This window comes from Phyllostomus discolor, chromosome 14 (assembly GCF_004126475.2).
Source record: "Phyllostomus discolor isolate MPI-MPIP mPhyDis1 chromosome 14, mPhyDis1.pri.v3, whole genome shotgun sequence".
Classification (NCBI taxonomy): Eukaryota; Metazoa; Chordata; class Mammalia; order Chiroptera; family Phyllostomidae; genus Phyllostomus; species Phyllostomus discolor.
Window position 1 is genome coordinate 25,195,306 of NC_040916.2, and position 21,253 is coordinate 25,216,558.

The 21,253-nt window shown below is 63.7% G+C and overlaps 1 protein-coding gene across 1 annotated transcript; it reads right to left on the reverse strand.

The window, feature by feature from the left end:
* Positions 1-458: 458 nt before the first annotated feature.
* On the reverse strand, positions 459-18,254 carry STYXL2 (serine/threonine/tyrosine interacting like 2). Its single transcript, XM_028531055.2, has 6 exons — positions 18,145-18,254; positions 17,456-17,581; positions 8,415-8,509; positions 7,495-7,726; positions 5,537-5,754; positions 459-3,699 (listed from the first exon to the last, which is right to left on the reverse strand). Exons 2-6 carry the CDS (start codon positions 17,563-17,565, stop codon positions 866-868), a joined length of 3,489 nt encoding a protein of 1,162 aa, XP_028386856.1. The 5' UTR covers positions 17,566-17,581; positions 18,145-18,254; the 3' UTR covers positions 459-865.
* Positions 18,255-21,253: the final 2,999 nt, after the last annotated feature.

Genomic DNA, 21,253 nt, shown 5'->3' on the forward strand with positions numbered 1-21,253 from the left:
GCGCCTTCCCGGAGGGGCCCTCCCTTTACCCGTCTCTCCCCACCACGGCCAAGATGGAATCCCCGCTCTCGCCCTGGCCGGGTGGCTCCGTTGGTTGGAGCATCGTCCCAAAAGGTTGTGGGTTAAACCCCCAGCCGCAGTGTGTATGGAGGCAACCAGTCAATGTTTCTCATTCTTTTGTTAACCTTCCTCTCTCTAAAATCAATAAACATATTAAAAATAACAAATAAAGTCTGTCCTCTCTTCCCCCAGTTCCCGCTGTTACTCTCAAGGGTCTTCCCGGTGTCTTCCCGCCGACACAAAAGGCGTCGTCACGTGTAATGACGCGATGAGGACGGTGCTGTGTGGGGCCAGGGGAAGCCGGCTCGTGATAACTCAGCTGTGTGTGTGTAACAGTTTGCCCCGACATCCCAAGAGCTAAAAGTGACCAGAATGAGGAAGACACCTTGGACAACATGCTAGTTTAATGCAGATCCGAAACATTAAAGAGAAACAACCAGAACACAGCATCGCCGGGCAGGGAGACTCGCCGCGGGTGGGTTTCCGGGTCCCGCTGGAACACCGCCGCCCAGAGCGCGCCCCGCACTCGCAGCCTCCCAGCCCGGGGCTGGGCCCTCCTACCAGCTCCTGCGCCCTGGTGAGCGCTCCGCCTCACCGCTTCAGTCCGTGCTTGACCCTGTTCGCTGCCCAAGTGAAGCTAGGAAACGGTGTCAGCTGGCCCCGCCTTTAGCACCCGCCCCCGTGGCTCTCCGCCCCTCCGCCCTCTGCCTGGGACCCCTTACTTCAGCTCTGCCCCTTCCACGGGCCTGTGTACACCCTAGTCGCTGGATGGGCAGGGGCACCGTGTGCCCCGTGCCCCGCGTCCTCAGTCCCCCCCGGGGCTACCTCCCCGCGGATTCTCCCTCCTCCTCTGCAGCTTGGTCCTGGTCTCCTCCTGCCGGCGCCTCCAGGCCTCGATGACGGCCTCGTCGTCCATTTCTTCCTCCTCCTCCCCGGCCGCGCTTCGCCGGCACCGGGCCCGCCGCCCAGAAGCAAACCTGCCTTCTTCCCTGCGCTCCGTCCTCTCTCTCTCCCCCTCCTCTTCGGACCGCACGAAGCTCTGTGTGAACTTCCTCTTGGCACCGAACTCGGAGAAGTCTGCTTTGCACGACTCTTCCACGTCCTCCCAGTCCCTGGGCCTGGCCCAGGGCGCACGCCGGGGCTCCGGGGACTCTTCCCCCGCGGAGGGCTCCGGGCTGGCCTCCGGGGAGCTGGAGGCCTCGCTGAACAGGGCCCTGGAGAACCGGTGCGTCTCCCTGCCCTCCCTGGAGGAGGAGGAGGAGAAGCGCGAAGTGCTTCTCACGGCGCTGCCATCGGCCGCCTGGTAGGCGGTGTCTTGCTCCCCCGAGCGCGACTCGGAGAACTTGTACCGGGAGGATTTGGACTCGGTCTCCCGGAGCAGCGACGACCTGGCGTGCTTCCCCCGCGAGCTTCCAGACCAGTCGCTCTGGGGAGAAGACCGTCCCTCTGTCCCGAGGCCGCTGAGCCACCTAGTGACACTGCTGTCCCTCTCGCCGCCGGCCCCTCTGCCGCCGCCACTGCCGTAGCGGTCGGAGGCGTCCAGGGAGGAGCCGGCGTCCGTGTCCGGTTTTTGGGAGCCCCCGCGGGAAGAATGCTGGAAGCTGCCTATGGCGCTGTCCGCGTCCTCGTCCCTGTCCCCCATGCCCCCGTCCTCCTCTTCCCGGACCTTCTTCTTCTTCTTGAAGAGGTGGCTGCGCTTGTGGTCACAGGCCAGCTTCTCCACCTTGTACTCGGACATCTTCTCCCTCAGCTCCGCCTGCATCTCCCTCTCCTTCTGGCCGAGCTCCTTCAGGTTGACGTGGTCGGCGAAGAGGCTGTAGGCAGGCTTGCTGGTCCCCCTCACGCCGCTGCCCGCGCCCCTGGCCCCGGAGCCCAGCACGCTGTGATCGGACAGCACGGACTGCGTGTCGGGGCTGGGTCGTGCGTGGCTCGGAGGGGGGAGGCCCACGGAGGAGGCGCTCTGTACGCTGAGCGTGGACACCTGGTCGTCCCCCGGGCGGCCGGCTGCAGGGGCCGCCCTGTCGCTCGCCGCGGACGGGGCTCGGGACAGCAGCAGCAGCTCATTTTGCTTCTGGGCGAGAGTCTCGCTGACCACGTTGGCGATCCAGTTCTGGATGCTGGCGATGGAAATGGTGTCTCCGGGCCCCACGGGCAGGTCGGGCAGCGGCGTGGCGGGGGCGGAGGCCGGGCACCCGCCTGCGCTGCTCACGGCCCGAGACGGGCACGCGCCGAGGCTCTGGGTGCTGAGCACCGACGCCGTGTCCCCGTCGGCGCTGACCGAGGGGGCTGCCGACCAGAAGGCAGACAGGGGGATGCTGCCGGTGGCCGCCGCGCTGCCGGCCTCCCAGCTGCCCAGCGACTGGCTCTCCTCCAGCGTCTGCCTGCTCCTCTCCAGCAGCTCCAGCCTCCGCTGCCTCTTCTTGGCCGACAGAGAGGCCTCGCCCTGGCTGAGCTCGGCCACCTCCTCCTTGTTCTCGCTGCCCACCTTCTGCTGGTGTTTCAGCTTCCAGGCCTGGTAGGCGGTCAGGCTGACGTCGGACGCGCGCCTCTCCTGCACGGCCCCCTCTGTGCCTTGCTCACCGCCGCCGTCTCCCGCCTCCGAGTCCCTCCTGTGAAACCCGAACTGGATCCTCTTGACCTTCCACCTCTCCAGCGCGGTGAGCCGCTCCTTGTTCCGGCTACAGAAGTTGTAGAAGGAGCTGGCCTCGGACAGCACGCTCTCCTCGTCATCCTCTCGCGCCCTGCTCCCCGCCTCCGAGCCGGCGTCCACCTCCTCTCTCCGGCTCCGGGAGCGGTACCTCCGGGAAGCCTCCTCCTCAATCTCCAGCAGCCTCTGGTTCCACATGTCCCAGGTGCTCTCCGTGGACGTGGAGTCGCAGCGGCGCCGGCCACCCCCATGCTGGCGGCCGCCCTCCAGCTGCTGCGACAGGATCCGCCTGTCGCGGCTGCTCACGCTCTCCATGGTGCTGCTCTCGCTCAGGGTCCGCCTGCGCCTGCTCCCCACCTGGGAGCTGGCCTCTCCCTCCTCTGTCTCCACCTCCTCCTTCTCTTCCTCCTCCCGCTCCCACCTCCGGTGCCCTTCCGCCTGGTACCTCTCGTTGCGGCTCTGCCACTCCCGGATGATCCTCTCCAGGTCCTGGTCCTCGGGCTCCTCCCCACCCTGGGCTGAGCCCCTGCCATCCCCGCCCCGGGGGGCCGTGCCCGTGCCCGTGGGGACGCCCTGCTCCTTCTTCCACTGCTCGTACAGTTTCTCCTCCTCCTCTTCGTCGATGAGGGGGAGGGGCTTGGAGGCCAGGCTGGCCCTCCCCAGGGAGGAGCCACTCAGGTGGCTGGTGGCATCGTCCACCTCCTCCACGGTGAGGCCCTGCACTCCGGCCCCGACGGGGCTCCCCGCATGTTCGCCCTCCTCCGCCTCACGCGAGTCCCCCTCCTGGCCGAAGTCCTCGTCCCTCTCCTCCATCAGCTTCTCGTTGAGCTCCCGCAGCTGCCTCAGGAAGCCGTCGTTGGGGTAGATGGCCCGCTTCTTCCGCACGGTCAGCAGGGCCTGCAGCACGGCCATGTGGTGGAAGATCATCAGGTAGGCCACCACGAGCACGGCCGAGCGGCTGACGCCCATCTCGCTGCTCACCAGGACTTTCCCTGGGGGGGAGACACGTGTCACGGGGCGGCAACGACCCCCCGGGTGGCCTTCTTATAAGCACCATTTGAATGGCCGGGCGTCCCGTGTTGACCCGGCTTCTGGTCTCCCTCCACAGACAGGCCCAGCCCTGCCCGTCCCAGATGTCGGACGGAGCTGGGGGGGGGGGTGCACCCTGTGTCCAAGAGGACATTTTCTGGGCTGTCAGAAGCCGGGCAGGGCGCAGGGAGAGAGCAGGGGAAGGGTCGGACCGCTGTCCCTGCTTTAGAGACGCTAGAGGGCACTGCTTGTCTCTCCCCGCCCACCACACCGGGCCTCGGAGGAGGGGAGATACAAGAGTGGGGGCGGTGTGGGGGGGGGGTAGGGGAGAAAGAAAAAATGAGGCCAAGGAGCGTGAATCCCAGAGATGTGGGATCTCCAGGCTGGAAAGCACGGAAAAGCACAGGCGAAACTGAAGGATTCCCTTTGCCACGTCCTCGGGGCCGGATCGCCCACCATCCGGGCTCTGCAGGGTGTCTCCAGTGATGGGGAGCTCAGTACCGCACACACCACGCACACTCCTGTGTACGTGCACACACACCACACACATACTCACATGTATACACACACCACCCACACGCACCTCACTTCATGTTTATTAGATCACTCTAATATTTCGGAAACTTCTGCACCTGCTAGGACAGAGCATGGCTCTCTGTGACAGGCACTCGGGGCCCCCCCCCCCAACACCCTGGGTTGGTGCTGAGCACATCTGTGTGAACCAGGCCTGTCACGTGAAACCTTTGCGAAGATCACTATTACATTCTTTGCTAAACGTTATTTTTATTTTCCTGGCTGTTCTGAGTCTTCCAATCAACATTCAAACCTCTTTTCATGTTCTCACACATGCATCTTTAACCTTTTAATCCTACAGCAATTTTAGGAGGATCCATCTCTTGCCTTTGGTCTCTAGATAAGGTCCCTGGAGTCCCAGGGGTACACGGCATGGCCCGGAGCCCCGAGGGACAGAGAGAGCGCAACGAGTCCCGACACCTCCCCTCCCCCCACTGCCAGGCCCAAGCACCAACCCTGAGCTCTCCCTGTGCCCCGTGCCTGGAGCCATGTGGGCAACACCCCGCAGGTGGGTCTCCTGTGGGCTCCCTTGGGGCCCCGGCACCGCTCCCCTCCCGCTCCCACCTGCCCGGCCTCCGGAGCTGGAGCCTCCTGACTCTAAGAGGTGACCTTCATCAAGTCCTTTCCCAACCCCTGACCTTGGCCTTCACCTTCCTGCACGCGGGGCCCCTGTACACTGACCCCCCCGCCCCCGGGAGGGCTCCCGAACAAGCTTACCCCCCGGGGGCCTTGGCTCCGGCACTGTCCTTGGCCAGGCGCCCCCCCCCCACGTCACTCAGCTCACACCGCCCCCCCCCCCAACCTGCCGCTGCAGGGGCTGGCCCGTCACTCTGACACGCCACCCGGGCATGCACTCTGCCTCACCAGAGTGTCTCACGTTCTTCTTTCTCTTCTCCTGTCCGTTTCTCCACCCTCGCTGCCGAGGGAGAGGAGAAGGCCAGCGGCTCTGTGTGTGTCCACCACCCCCGTCCCCGTCCCCAGGCCGGGAGCAGCAGCAGCCGACACCGGCAGGCTCCTCAGTCTGCACCTACTGGGCCCACGATGGTCCTTTGCTGCCCCCCCTTCTTACAACAGGACGACGACCTTCTGAGGACAGATGACCCCAGTCCACGTGGCAGACGATCGGGAGGTCTTCTTCACAACACGGCCACCTTGCTTCTCCCGCCACCAGGCTGGGGGCTAGCTGCTCAGTGCAGGCGCCCCCAGCCCCCGCCCCCCGCCGCTCACCTCGGTAGGTCAGCAGCGCCTCGTCCAGGAACTCGGCGGCCTTCCGGAAGTGCCGGGAGATGTCCACCTCGGGGAAGTCGTCCACCTCCAGCCCCAGGTACTGGATGTCCAGGCCCGAGTAGAACTCGGGCCCCGTGTACACGCCGGTGCCGTGCGCGGCGTTCAGGATGTGGGTGACGCCCAGCCTCTTCAGCCTGCTCTTGTTCACGGCCACGCTCCTGGGGACAGAGGGGCGGGGAGTTCTGTTTAATTCGCCAGACGGGAACCAGAAAGGCGCGTGGCACGGAGAGAGGGGTCAGCTCGGCCGGGCCGGGCGGCCACAGCGCTGAGGGCCTCCTTCCCTGCTCCCCCGCGGGTCGGGGACGGTTATAAAAAGGGACAAGTGACTTGGTCCCGGCAAACAAGAGAAGACGCGGGAGCTGGCCGGGGAGGGCAGGGCGAAGAAGAGAACGAGGCGGATGTGGGAGGAAACTCTGAAAGGCCCGGAGCTGTCGAGGTCGAGTCGCGGGCCGTGGGAGGAGACTCGCCCCGAGACGCGTAAGGGGCAGACGAAGGCGATACCCCGTGAGGCGCGCTCAGGTGGTCCAGACGCTCTGTCTCCCGGACCCTCTCCCACGCGTTGCTTTATTTTATCCTAATAACACTCAGACGAGGTGGACGAGATACTACTCTCGTTCCCGTTGGAAGGCTGTAAAAACGCCGCAGACAGCTCCGGTGGCTTCCCGAGGCTGGCCGGAGAAGGAGGCACACGACCCAGGGACAGGGGTCCAGCTCAGAGCCCTCTGGCCGCAGCAGAACGGAGAGCAGAGTCTGAGGAGGCCCCAGCGTGGCGCGGCCTGAGACGGAGCAGAGGCCTCTGGCTGGGCCGTCTGCAGACCCCTGGTGTCCCTGCAGCCCTCGACGCCAGTGAGTCTGCATCCACGGTGCTGATGACCAGTCCCCTGGGGCTTGGCGCCGGCTCTGGCCACCAGGTTCTGGGCAACGGACCACTCCGTGGTGCAGAACAAGACCCACCGTCCACAGCCAGTTTCCCTGCTGCCCCCTGGGGCCCCAGGGGGAGGCCTTTGCTCCTAGACAGACGGCCAGTTACACGGGGAGACCCTCTCCTGGTCCATCGACTGACGGACCAGCAACACTCAGGTGCACAAACCGGCCTCTGGCTCCACTGACGCCCCGGCAGGACCCCGAAGGACCGGGACGTGAGCGAGATGCTTTGGGGTGTGTGTTCTGGAAACCACTGACAAACTTCCTAAAATAAGGCTTTTCTCTGATGGTAGCAACAATGCACATTTACGCTGGGAAACCTGTGCCTTTCAAGAGAAACCTAAAGAAGAAAATAAAAACCAGAGGCGGGACCCCCTCCTGGCGAGAAGCCCCATTAACATGTTATCACGTCTGGTTCGAATCTGTGCCCTCTGAGGAAGCTGCACACGCATGCACACGCACATGCACGCACACCCACACGTGACACAGCACCGCCCAGTGTCTGTGCTGCCGTGCAACCTAACTCTCTTCTGGCTGCACTGTGAGCCTTTTCACGCGCTGGTAAATGCACGTAGAAAGTCTCCATCATCCATGGCTCTGAGTGGGTGTCGGGGACAATGGTGTCAGCAGGTCGTGCTGGCAAGGCTCTGGGCGGGAAGGAGTCCCAGAGAGGGCGCGGGGGGGGTGGGGGGGCAAGGCTACGATAGAGAGCCCCGGGGAGTAGGGGCAGAGAGTCGGGGGCAATCGTGCCAGCACCATGCCCCGTGGCCCTGGAGGTGAGGGCATCTCTGGGTGCAGGTAGGTGGGTGGGGGCCTTTCTCCGAGCTGGGGGCTGGGTGGGCGGCCAGGCAGCATCGGTTTTCTGGATGGAGCTCCTGGGTGTGTGACGTGTGTGGACTCAGGGGGCTGTCCCCTCGCCGGGGCGCTCCCCAGAGGGCCAGGACAAAGGGGCGGGGCCCGGCTGTCAGACTCACTTCTCCGCTATGAAGACGCCGGGCCAGACCTCGTCCACCTCGTTCCAGGGCGCCTCCTGGCGGTCCCGGAGCAGCGCCCGCTGCAGGTCCAGGACGCAGGGCGTGTTGTATAGGCTGCGGTCGTCCATCTTCTCCCGCACGCGGTTGTACAGGTCCTCCACCAGCAGCTGCTCGGCGGACTCCAGCATGCCCGGGCACTCGGCCGCGGCCTTCGGCCCCCGCGGCTTCAGTTCTGGGGGGACAGGAGCGTCCGCGTCAGAGCGGGGACCCCACGGCCTCCCGGCCCCCGGGGACAGCCCTCGCTCGGCCAGTGTGCAGCCAGGGCTCCCGCCCAGCGTGGGCTGCACTGCCGGTGGAGTCTGCCGGAAGGACTCCTGCACCCGTGCGGTCCCGACCAGCGGCCGTGCCGGGGAGGGGACACCGGCTTCCCTCGACCCCCCCCGCCCCAGTTCCCTAAAGCCGGCCGACGATTTCTTAGACCAGGGCCCTCGGCCCAGGTCTGAGTCGCACTCACAGCTCCCCCAGAGCCCCGTGTGGAGGAGAGGCGGCTGCCCAAGGAGCCAGCGGCCTTCTCTCCTGACAGCGCCCTCTGCGGCGGGTCCGGCCCCCTTTCTCAGGAAGCGCAGCCACCCTGGGAGAGCGGACCCCGCCGCGGTCATTTCCGCTGGATCACGTGCAGTTGACGTGTTTACTGCGGGCCCCGCCCACTCCCGGCCCCGGCGTCCACGCCTGTGCTTCTCGGGCCTGTGCCTTGGCCGGGCGGCAGCCGCCAGGACAGCGCCCGGGCCTTTCAGACAACAGGGGGGAGGAGCTGGGGTTCCCCATAAACCCGCCCCCTTCAGTGAGCCTCGGTCTCCTCCTGCTCCTTTGGCTCCCGGTTCCTCAAAGGGGGACTCCCGCCTGGCTTCTGACAGCATTACCTTCTCTGATGATGCATTTGGCCGCCACGGCCGAGGACAGGTGGATGGGCTCCATGAAGATGCTCTCGGTGTCGGCCTCCGAGACCACGGAGCACCTGAGAAAAGAGACGAGATGAGCCTGAGAGGGAGGGGCCCCTCCTACATGGGAAACCCGGCCCCGGGCTCAGCCACAGTGAGCAGCCAGGAGACATGGAGGGAGTGCCTTCCCAGGAGCCCGAGTGGGCGGAGGGCTGGGGGTGCGGGTCAGCGGTCCAGCCGTGCTCAGACCGGAGATGAGGGCATCGAGGCTGTGGAAGGCACGTCTCTGGTTAAGGGGACTCCCCCAATGTGGCATGACCGTCTCTACTGCGTCCCCACCCTTGGTGGTCCTGCCGCTCCGGTTTTCCTCTTGTCCCCTGTTCTTCTGTTGTCAATACTGAGCCTGTGTCTGCCCCCACCCCGCCCGGGTTCCACTGGGCTGGCGGCTGGGTGCCCCGGATGCCCCAGGTGCCCCAGGGCCTGCTTATAAAGGAGGGGCTGAGAATGCAGGGCAGGCGCATCGCCAGGGCAATGGGGAGCCGTGCTGCAGGGACCTTGGACCCCCAGAGCCCGCCTGGGCCAGGACGGGATGCAGCAGCTGAGGCAAATGAACATGGGGGCCGTTTCCTGGAAAGAGTTCAGCAGAGCCAACCCAGGGGCCTTGGGGGGACCTGGCGAGTCTCAGGCGGGACAGAGTTAGGATGACCCTATAGGGGTCGGTGTCCTCCTCCGGTGGGGCCCCCTCTTTTCCAGGGCTGGGTGAGATGCAGGTCTTTTTCTGCTTAGCATCTCCTAGGTCCGGAGAGGTTAAAAAAAGTGACAAGGTTTAATGGACACCATTTTTTTTTCTATCACGAAACTTCCCTCATCCTGCCCCATTACCGCCATCCCCTCCCTGCCCCTTCGTCCCTGTGCCATTGCCAGCCAGTTTTATGTCCCCACAGTGCACGTGACCTTCTCAGACCGTTATATAAACGGAGTCGCACAGAAATGGAATCCTTTGGAGACGGCTTATTGCACTCAGCAAAAGGCATCCGAGAATCACCCACCCTATTGCATGAATCAATAACTTGTTCCTTTTTATTGCCCAACACCGTTTTATTATTTAAGCACCTCCGGCTATTTCGGCCGCCACGGTCACGCTGGCTGGCCTCAAGGCTGAGGGCTCCCGAGGAGACAGTGACACCCCCGCCCCTGGTTTGGTGGCCCTCCAGATTCTGGTCTTCCCCCCACCCAGTCTGCCTGCCCCTGCTGACTCCCCACGGCCCTCGAACCCCCACCGTGTCACCCTGCCCAGGCGTGGCAGTGCCGGTGGGGGGGACTGGGGGGGCGCTGTCACCTTCATCCAGAGCTGCAGCCTCTGCCCGCCATCATTTTGCTCTGAAACGTGTGAAGTTGACGTGTTTCCCGATCTTTGTGACCGACCTATTTTGTGGAGGGAAACCCAGGGGGCTTCGTTTCCGCCGGGGTTTAGAAGTTTGCCGACGGCGTTCCCCGGTCTGCTTTCGTCCATTGTGCTGGGAACGGACACAGTTTTTGAGTGCCTTCCACGCGTGTGATTCTGGCACCACTCCCGGAAACAGGTGTCATCACCCTGCTCCAAGACGCGAGACGGCAGCTCCCAGGCGCTGCAGCCCGGAGGGGGTGGCGGGGCGGGGGGCAGGGGCAGGGCTGAGTTACAAGCACAGGGGGCACTGCTCCAACTCCGACCTTCTCTCCCCCATGACCCAGTGGTTCCCTGCCGACGGGGTGAGGGGAGGGGTGAGCCAGCTGGTAGGGGCCACCCCAGCTGGGTGCCCCGTCCCCACACGGACTCGGCACAGGGAAGTGCCTAGAAAACACACGTTGCAGCCGTGGCTGGGCAGGTGGGCAGGTGGGCAGGTGGGTGGGCGGGCGTGGCATGCTGACTGCGGCTGAACAGAGCGGGACAGAGCGGGGATGGGCCAGGGGCACCGAATGGATCTGCGGAGCGGTGAGCTCGCCGCACCCGGCATCCCCGCCAGGGCCCAGCCTCGGCAGAACGGTGGGTGCTTGCGGCGCCCGCAAGGCTGCGGAGGAGGAGACGTCTCTGCCGGGAGAAAGCTGCATCCTGGACTCCGCTGGGACGTGGCCGCACCGCCCCTGCCGCCCGGGGCCAGCGGAACGTGAGGTCGCCGCGGTGCTTCCTGAGGGACGGCCCCCTGCCTCGCTCCCACGAGACCGGGGCTCGCGGCCTGACAGCCCCCCTAGTTTCTTTCTGCCCAGGGACGTGGCGGAGGCCCATGCCCGCCGCCTGGACGCCCAGCGCCCCCTCCTCACCCACCTCTCCTCTCAGGGCACCCTCCACCTCAGGGCACCTGTCTCAGGTGCACGCTGACGTTAACCCCTGTGAAACCGTCGGGGCAGGGCCTGGCTCCCGGACGAGAGCCCCCCTCACCCCAGGGTCGGCCTGACCTGCGTTCCCCCTCACTCAGAGAGGCTGGCCCACTCCTCTTGAATCTGGCTGGTCTCGTGACTGTTTTCACCGGTAGAATATTCTGGAAGCGGCATTGCACCGGGGTCTGAACCCGGGCTGAAGGGCAGCCTCCCTTGCTGGCTCCCGTCCCTCTCTGTGGAAGCCCCAGGCTGCTGGGTGGGAGTCCGGCCACCACGCTGGGAGGGCCACCGGTCAGCAGGCCCCGCCGGACTCCCCGCCAACAGCTACCACGTGCCTGAGCCTCTCAGACCGGAGCCTGCACCCGTCGTCCTGTCCCTCCCACTGCCACCGTGGGTGACACGGACAGGCAGCTCTGTCTGAACTCCTGACCCACAGAAAGGGGAGCGAAGCGATGTCATGGGCTTGCGTCATCACGTTCCAGGGAGACTCAGTAACCAAAAGTGACAACAAACGACAGGAACGGACCGCTCCGAGGCCTGAGGAGTGACATTCTCGAGACTGCCGGGCCCTGCTCTCCCTCCTCACCGAGGTCCAGAGCCTCCTCGGGACCCGGGGCCGACGCCCACCTCCACGGGGGGTAGGAACCACAAGCGACTGCAGCCTGGGGCCGTCTGGGCCAGGGGTTCGGGGCAGTCCTGAGTTTTAAATTCCAGCATCTCATAAAACTCCCATCAGAGCCTCAGCTTCTATGTAAATGTGAGTCCCATCCGCATCCCAACCATATTTATTAAGGGGGAGTTACTTCTTTTTTTATAAGGATTAACATCATTTACACCACTATTGACAGGTGCCTGGGTCATTAGGGGTCAGTGTTATGTCAGACAAGGTACAAACAGAACCCTGACAGGTAGTGAGCTGAGGGTTCTTGTTCTTGCGAGAGGAGCAGGCACTTCCTCCAGGCAGCCCCCCTGGCTCCCACAGGTTGACACCCTTTCCCTCCGCCGGCCTCCAGGGCCCTGCACCCTGGGGGGCTTTCTCTGGGCTGCACTCCGCACTCCAAGCTGGGGCACAGAGGGAAAGGGGCAGGGGGCTCCCTCCCCTGTGGGGTGCGAGGAAAGGCCCGGGGAGGGCTCGGCAGGTGGCGCCAGCGGGTGCCCAGCCTGGGACTGTCCACCCGAGACCCCGAGGCCCGGCCTCTCCCTTCCCAGTGCTGGCCCCTGGTGGTGTGGGTGCGGTTTCAAGCGACCAGCACCGGGAACGGAGCCTCCCTCCCGCATGTACCTAAGGTGGGAGGCTGTGGGTTTGACAGGGGGCGTCTGAAACTAAAACTTGAAAACAGACATGACAGAGAAGCACCCCCCCCACACCATTGTGGGTGGTACAGGCGAAGCCCAGCTCAGCCCTCGGCCAGTCCGGGGACTGGCACAGGAGGACGCGGCCCAGGACCCTTCTGGGAGGACCCCCCCCCCCCCCCCACCCCACAGCACGTCTGCTCCTGGCCGCTGACTCGAACGCGAGAGGCCAGGGAGCGCGGCCGCGTGCAGGGTGTGGGGCACAGAGTCTCTATGAGACCAAAGCAGAGACGGCACCCAGCAGCCGTGAAACTGCTCTGCCGCCAACACGGTTGAGCGGTCTGTAAGGCACCGCAGGGGCAGGGCCCAACAGGCCCGGGGCCGGGGTGGGCGGAGGCCCGAGGAGCGGGGGCTTCACCCAGGAAGGAAGGGGGTAGGGGCCAGGCCTGCACCCTGGCCCTGCCTCCACTGCAAGGCCAGCAAGACGCGCGGGCCGTTTGATTTACGACCTCCTCCGCCTGCGCCCGCATCCCCCGCGTCCCTGAGATGGAGCGGACCGCACTCACACCCTGAGGAGCAGCTCCAAGGGCAACAGGCGGGGACAGAGAGCACCTCAGATCGATACACACCCGTCACGGGGCCGGGAAGGGGCAGCTGGAAAGCCTGGAGGGCGGATTGAAAGGGAGCCCGCAAAGCGAGCGGAGTTTGACAAACTTCCTGTCCCAGAACGAAAGACGGGGGTCACCCTCCTTCAAGCCTGCGCCTTTCAAACCCACGGACGGTGACCCACGAGTGAATCACAAACCAGTCCAACGGGTCGTGCCCAGCGTCCGGGAGGAAACAAAGAAAAAATCATAGAACAGCGCCACCCCCTGGAAGGATATCCCTGTGTGCGCGTTCTGAGCTGGGATGCAAGCGGTGTGTCCTACTGAGGTCTGCACTCAGCACGGTGGGGGGGCCCCACCGCCGCAAGCTGATTGGTTGGCGGCTCTCAGACACAGAGTGAAGCGGCACGGGGTCCTCCGACCCAGCGCCCCCGACGGCCGGCCGCTTCCTTTCCAGGAGGCCCCTGGCAACGGAGCGTGGCAGAGGCCCGGGAGGGGGCATTTTTCTCAATGTGGCTTTTGCAGGAAAGGAACGGGTTTCTGAGCTCCCCCAGAATGTTCATTCACCTCCGAGGGAGGTGCCCGCACGCTGGCCGAGCGGAGGCTCCGAGGAAGGGGAGGAGCCAGGGACCTGGAGCGCGTGGGTGTTGAGCCAGCTGCGTCCGCAGGCTGCGAGGAAGCGCAGAGGCGAAAGATCACCAGGGAAAAAGAACTATCGAAAAGAGAGACAGGACGCGCGGTGTCCTGGGGACACCGGGCCTGACACGCCAGGCCAGCCGCCCACCCGCCGCGCCCGGCACGCAGTCGGACCTCCCCGCCAGAGCAGCAGGCGGAGCACCGCTAAGAAACATCACCGGTCACTGGCAGTGGACGGAAACGCCACCGCGAGGGACGGCCTGACCGGACTGGCCAGGTATTCTAAAACACTGAAGAGGCTCGAAAAATTCAGACCCAAAAAGCCAAAGCCAGAAATGGACTTCAACTTGGCAAGAGAGGAAGGGGCAACGGAGGAAGGAGACCCGCCCTCCTCCCCAGCTGTGGGGTCTCCCCGAGTCCCTTCCCCGGCCCGCACTCTGAGCTGCCCCATCGCACCGAAGCGCCAGGCACTTAGCAAAATGCCTGTGCCCAGGGCAGTGATTAGAAACATGCACACGGACTCCGTGCGGCCGGCCGGCTGTTAATTGGACAGCTCTTCCTGCTGTTCACACACTCGACACCCTCAGTCGCTGTTGGCCGCTAAAGCATTCTTCTGGTGGACGAAACACAGGTTCTTATTTCTGTTACGTGTGGGTCAGCAGGGAGCCCGCTGGGTCACGGGACAGGCACGTGTTTAGTTTTAGTCCATGCTACGTGATGGTCTTCCGGATGAACACACTCACAGCAACAAGGGGGAGGGGGGAGGTGCGCTGCTTTCGTATCCTCGGAACATTCACCATCGCTGGGCTTTGATTTTTAGATAGCGCGGTGAGTGGGCGGTGGCACTGAGTGGTCATCTTAATTTGGATTTCTAGGATACGTTTTTTGTTTTTATCGGTTTCTAGCTCAAGTCCCAAAGGGCCGGAAAACACGGTATGCGTAATTTTAAGCGTTAAAAATGTGTTGATGTCGGCCATGCCCAGCGTGTGGCCCGTTTCGGCAAACAGACCGTGTGTCTGGGATAAAGGGGCGGGCGTATTCTGCAAGGCTGGGTAGGTGCGTGGTCAAGAGATGCCGGCTAGATTCGTTCCGTTCCTTGTTTTGCTCACGCTTCCTGCTGATGCGTTTTTACATTGACTTTTCAGTGACAGTGGACACACAACGTTCTCAGTGTCAGGCACACAGCACAGTGGTGAGAGCTTCACGTGCCTTACCCAGCGATCGCTCCGGTGGGTCTGGCGCCCGCCCGGGGCCACGCAGAGTTACCGCACGATACCGTCGGCTGTGTTCCCCCTGCTGCACCGCACGCCCCGAGGCTGTGCATGGCCAGTTGTAAAACCGCCCACATTTTTAATGATGTTTTGCCTCCTTCTACCAGTTGCTGAGATTGTTTTGTGAAACATATGCTTTGGCCCAAGATGGTAAATTTTCGTGGTTTATGTCGTTCTGCCAGTGTTTTGCTTTCTGTATTTTGGGGTGACATTATTGGATCGCAGACACTGAAAGGATCAGCTCTCCCTGGGGACCGAACCTGCCGTCATCGTGGCGCTTCCCGCTCTGCCTGCAGTAACGCCCACCCCACGTCTCCTGGGTCCGATATCCATAAACAGTGAGCATCCGAGGCTGTTTTCCCCGTTAGTATCTGTGGCTGCGGCAGCTGGTGGACTCCAGCGGGGGCCACAGTGTGTGCCACCCTCCTGCTCCCTTCGGAGGGGGGCCCAGACCCTCCTCCGGTGTGGGGGTGGCGCAGATGGCCCTGCTCCAGAACCTTGTGGTCCTTCAGGAGCCTCTGAGGCTGCATCGTGGGAACCAACGCGCTTCTGTCTCATCCCCTCGGACTTGAGCGGCCGGGCTCCGGGGAAGCCCCCACGGAGGGGTCACCGTGTGTGGCCAACAGGAAGTGCCAGCGTGTGAAGATGCCTCTACCATACCAGCCCCACTGTGGAGTCCCCCCCACCCCCCAGACATGCCTGCTTCAACTCTCTCCAGCTGAGGCCAGACGTTGTGGAGAGAAGGCCAGCCCTGCCACTGTCCCTTGTCTGGGTTCCTGACGGTGACTGTGACAGGACAGTGGTCTGGGTCACTAAGTCGTGAAGTCACCAGCGGTGCTAACGGGGACAGTGTGGTGTGAGCTTTCTACCCTTTTAACCGTTGTGTGTCTTTATTTTTAAGGCGCGTCTCTTGTAAGCAGTATGTAGGGCATTAAAACATTGAGTCTAGCCCTGGCTGGCGTAGCTCAGTGGATGGAGCGCGGGCTGTGAACCAAAGCATCGCAGGTTCGATTCCCAGTCAGGGCACATGCCTGGGTTGCAGGCCATGACCCCCAGCAACCACACATTGATGTTTCTCTCCCTGTCTCTCGCTCTCTCTCTCTCCCTCCCTTCCCTCTCTAAAAATAAATAAATAAATAAAATCTTAAAAAAAAAACATTGAGTCTGACAATTGCCTTTTAATTGTAGTATTTAGTCTCTTTGTGTTTAATGTAGCCAGGTATTTGAGTTTAAGTCTACTGTTTTCTTTTTTCTTGTGCTTTTTCTTATTATTTGTTATGCTTTTTTACATTTTCTTATTATTTTGTTATTATTTTCTGTGTCTGTTTTCTTTCTTGCCTCCTTCTGCACTGATTATATTTTGTGACTGTATCCTCCCCACATCAGACTGCTAACCGTACATTCTGTTGTGACACTTGCGACAGTCACACTGGAAACGACAGCCAGCACCCCGACTTCCCATTCAAACCCGCTGTCTCAGAAAGCCTGTGTTGCCAAGCCGAGTGGCAAAGCGCAGAGACCAGAAGGGAAGAAACAAATCCGGGTGGAAACGGGGCCAGGAGAGAACTGTGGGCGCGGCTCTGACTCAGGGAGTTGTCTGGTCCGCGTAGCTTGGAAACCTATTAAGGATCATATTTCTAAGGAGACCAGGAGCCTTAGCAAAGCCCTCGGGTGTTGTAAGCCCTGAAACGAGACCTTGAACTCCACACAGCAGCCGGGGAGGGAAGGGGACTCGGGGCTTCCTCCCTCAGGAGGCCGCCCGTGTGCCCCCCAAGTGGGGAAAAGGGTGCGTGAACCCCAGCTGCCTGGAGGGTGCACCGCGGCCGGGACGGCTCCGTACGGGCAAACCCACCCGCCCCTTGTTGAGCTCGGACCCCCACCACCCACCCTCCACACGAGAAGTGACGGCCCGCCGTCCCAGCGTGGGGGCGGGGGGGCGGGGAGCGCAGAGGCCGGAGAGCCGGCGGCCGCTTTTAGGCCGGCCGCGAGTCCCGGCTCTCTCCCCCTGGTCTCGCTGCGGAGGCGCGCTAATTTTAGAAGGCACACTGAGAAACTCAGGGCCTTCAGGATAAACGGGAGCCTGGGTTCCTGGGTCACGACTCGGGCCCCCGTTCCGGAAGTTTCTGAGCGTGGAAGGGGGGTGGCGCTGCCCACGGGTGCGCCCGCTGATCCCGCCGCCTCGGGCAGGCCTGCGGGCGGGGCGGGCGGGCGCCTGAACCCTCTCCGCCCTGGGGGTTCCTCTACGCGGGAACGGAAGGCCGGGTTTCAAAGCACAAGTGCCCAGGCCCCACCGGGACACGTGTGCGTGCCCGAGAGGGCTGCGTGCCCGCCTTCACGCCCCTCTCGCTCCCGCGGGGAACCCTCCCAGCCCCATTGTCATAAAGTACAGGGGACTCCCCGGGAGGCCCTGTCATGCTTACATGCCCGGGGCTCACCACCACTCGCCCCCGGGCAGGCCGGTTGGAAAGACCCAGCCTGGTCACCAATCAGAGTGTCTCTGTCCCCGGGCCTGGCCGCGGGGCCGCTTACAGTCTGCGGTCGCCACCCGCCCTCCGGGTTCACCCGCCAGACTCCCGCCCTCCCTTCAGGGTCCAGGTCCGGCATCCCCTCCCCCAGGAAGCCCCCGATGCCCCACCCAAGTCCAGCGGTCCCCACCCCCGGCCGCCACACGCTGACCCCAGGCGGGGATTCTCACACTACCGCCCCCCCCCCCCCCCCCCGCCGCCCCAGGGCAGTCTGTCCTGCTGTTCCTGCTCCGGGAAGGACCACACACAGAAAGGACCCCCGGGGGTTTGTTGAATCAGTGAACTTGGGGGTCGGCCGTGGGCTCCCTGGCCCCCACCCCCAGGCAGGGCTCACTCACCGGCTGGGCGAGGGGCTGCGGAGGTACCGGGCCTGCACCGCCCTCACGTCCACTTCATCCTCCTCGCTGGGGACCACCTGCTCCTCCTCGCGGTCCCTGCAGGTCGCCATGACGGCCGGTCAGGCTCTGTGAGGGAGAAAGGCCATTTAGGAACCGGCGCCGGAGGCCTCGTGGGGGGGGCGGGCCGGCAATGTCACCTCCGTAAGGCTGGGGGTGGAGGGCCACCACCTGCTAATACCCTCCTGGGGAGGGGACCCTCGGGGGAGACCGAGGCGCATCCGGCACAGCCACTGTCCCCGGGACGCCCTGGCGAGCAGAGAGCCCACCTCGGGGTCTCGAGATTTAGGAAGTGACACCCTGGCTCTTCCCGCAGGTGCCAGGAGGGAGGCGGCGGCGGCGGGGCACCCAGAGGGTGATACAGGGAGTTCAGAACGACCCAGGAAGACGTGAATACAGGCACCCGCACGCCCCCACGCACACTGTGGTCCCCGCTGGGGCAGGGGCAGCTGGCCCCTGGAGCCACTGTGCCCCCCAACCCCCCCAACCCCCGCCCCCAGCTCAGGACTGAGAAATCCCCAGAGCCGCCCCAGCCGGGGCTGGGCCCTGGCCCCCAGGACAGAGCTGCCGCCCTCGGCTGCCCGCCCTGGGTCCTGGGCCCCATGGGCACACGGAGAGAGGCGTGTACTCACTGCGGAGCTGCCCAAGTAGTCTCCACACCAAGGGGCGGCCTCCCGGGGACTGAGGGAGCCGGGGGAAGGGGCCGAGGCCCCACCGGGGAGGGGCCCGCCTGTCTCCCCAGCGCCTCCTCCCTGCGGGGCAGGACAGCTGTTACCAGGAAACCTTAGCTGCCTTCTAAGTTTAGCCTCTGGCCCCCACAGCCGGCCCGTCTCTGGGAGGGAGGAATGCAGGCCACTTAACCCCTTCTCTCTGGGCCGGCTCTCCCCTCGGGCAGCCGGTGGCCACATGGGTGGGGGCGTCTGCGCTTTGCGGGTGGGGCGGCCTAGAGGGAAGCCTTTGGGGGCCCTCTCCCCATACCCCCACCCCCTCCGCCTGGGGCAGCCTCGGCAGGGCTCAGAGGAATGAGACCAACTGCACCCCAGTCCATGTCGGCCTGGGGGGCGGCTGGGACAGGCACCTGCCGAGCAGAGCGGGCGGGGCTCCCACAGGTGTGGGGTGCACCAGTGACTGCCGGGAAGTCGGAGCCCACGAACCCTTACATTCCTGTCAACACAGACGGCCCTGGCGAGGAGACCGGGCGTTGTCGGTACTCCCCTTCCAAAATCCCACCACCCCTCGGCGAGGGTCAGCTGACAGCCTGGCCGAGGCCAAAATTCCTCAAGCTTCATAAACTTCGTATAAACTCACAAGCCACCCTGCTCCATGACACCGCCTCCCGCCAACCCTGTGATTGGAGCAGAGTCCAGTAATTCACCCCCTGGTCCCACATATCCCATGATTGCCCCTTCATCCACCCACCTACCCACCCACCCACTCATCCAGCCATCCACCCACCCACCCACTCATCCACCCACCCATCCACCCACCCACTCACCCACCTACCCATCCACCCACCCATCCACCCACATACCCACCCACCCACCTATCTACTCACCCAGCCATTCACCCATCCATCTACGTATCCACCCACCCACCCACCCACCCATTTGCCTTCCCATTCATAGGTATCTGCTGATTGCCTACTATGTGCCACTGTACTTGACCCGGGTTAGCAACGACACAGTTGCACACTTCAAATGGCCCTTTTTCCTGGCCAGGTGGAATGATCCCTGACACACACACGCTATCACAAAAAACTGGCTGAAGACACGAATGCGCTCATTGTCTTATCAGGAGGAATGAGACACGGGTCAAAAATAACTCAAGCACCAGGCAGAGTGCCGTCAGCTCCCTGCGAGAGCCCCGGCGTGCGGCGGGAGCTGAGGGAGGGAGGTGGCCCGCCCGGCTGGAGAGGGCTGGAGTGCACTCCCGGATGCAGGGCTGGCTCTCAGAGGACAAGCTGGTGGGTTCTGACAGCAGACATCCTGGGGACAGGAGTCCCGGAGGGGACGGTGCGGACACAGTGCCCGGCCGGGGTGGGGTGGGGGGGATGCACGACTCCTGGGTGTGAGGAGGCGTCCAACTGGGTCGGAGTGCAGGGCGCGTGTTGTGGGAGGCAGGCTGTGTCACAGAACAAACCCTGGCATGTAAATGAGATCATAAACGCACACAGGAGCCGTGGAGAGACCGGGAACCACAGCTGCCCCGTAAAGTGGGACCGGCTGGCGGGGAGACGGTCCTGGGAGGGGACTCACTTCCCCCTCTGCCGCCTCCACAAGGCCCGCCTTCCGTGTGCGTGTGGATAAACAAATGCTACGAGAAGCCGTCTGTTGGCAGCGGAACTGGGCAGAGGGCAGCCCCGTGCTGCTTGGCACCCAGGTCACCCCTCCCGCCACCCCTGCCCGGGGACCTCATCACGCCTGGTGCCTGGTGGGCTTTGGCGATTTTCTTTTAATGAATGAATTTCCTGGGGAATCCTCCTAGGGCAAATTGTTAATCCAACTGTGGATCACGCTAACTCAAAACTAAAAAGGCCTTTGAGAGGGAGAGACGACCAGCACACATCGGAGGTCAGGAAGAACCGCCGTGCGGGAAGCACTGACCCGGGCAGACGCCCGGACAGGGTCTGGGGAGGAGGCAGAGGCGGGGGGGACTTCTGGGAAAGGGGGGGATAGACAATGACATGACGGAAGGGCGGCTCTGCTGTCGGTGCCGCGCACGGCACGGTGGTGTTGACTCTGCGAGGGTCTCACACTCTCGGCCAGCAGTCAGAACAGCTGCTTCCGCGCTCTCTTTGCCGGCAGCTCCTTGGGACACGCGGCTGCCCTAGGCCCCGGCCGAGGTCCTTTTGCCCTTTTTTTATCCAATATTCGAGCATCAGATGTGCCAGACGGCTCCTCCAGGGCGGCAGCTTCCGTGCCATTTAGTGGCTCCGCTTGTATTATTTTTGCCAACAGTGGGAATGGGGCAGGGAGGGGCAGGGAGGGGCAGCGGGGGGCACCCTGCAGGGCCAGGCCCCGGGTGACCGCCCAGCACAGGGAAGGGGTGGTGGGAGGGAGGCGGGGGGGTGGGTACATGGAGAGCTAACACAACAAGAGAGGTAACTGGTAAGGAGGGGACCACCCGGGAGGAGAGGGGACTGAGGGCCCCCCCACCGTTGACCTTGCAGAGTGACACCAGGACCGCTGATGAGGGGGCGAGGGAGAACATGAGACCGCTCTTGGTGGGAGCTCCAGGGGCGCCCACGTCACGTCACGTCTCCGAGAGGCAGCCCCCCGTCTGAACTGCAGAGAACCGCCCACCCATCTCCCCATTTGCTCCAAGGAGGGGCCCTGTACCCCTCCCAGGCGACGGTCCCCCCGGGACTCGGACTCTGGAGCCAATGACCAGCCATCCCAGTTTGCCGGACAGAGGAGTTCCGGCTCCCGGGACTGCGGGTTTAACACCGGGAGGGTCCCAAGCAACCGGAGACCGGGTGGCCGTGGTTTTTCGAAGTTGCGTTCTGTCACTACGTGGCCAGACGGCCAGCGCTCCGCGGGGACAGACCTTCCGTCCCCTCGTGGTGGGAGCGTCGCAGACAGGGCAGAAATCAGAGGGACGGATCATGTGGCGCCTGGAGGTGGTTCGGATGCGGGCAACCCCACTCCTGCCCTGGTCTCAGACCCTTCTCTGAGACCCTTTCCTTTTCTATCACCAGCGGCAGTTCCCTGTCCGTTGGAGGAGGAGCCACACCTGGTGAGA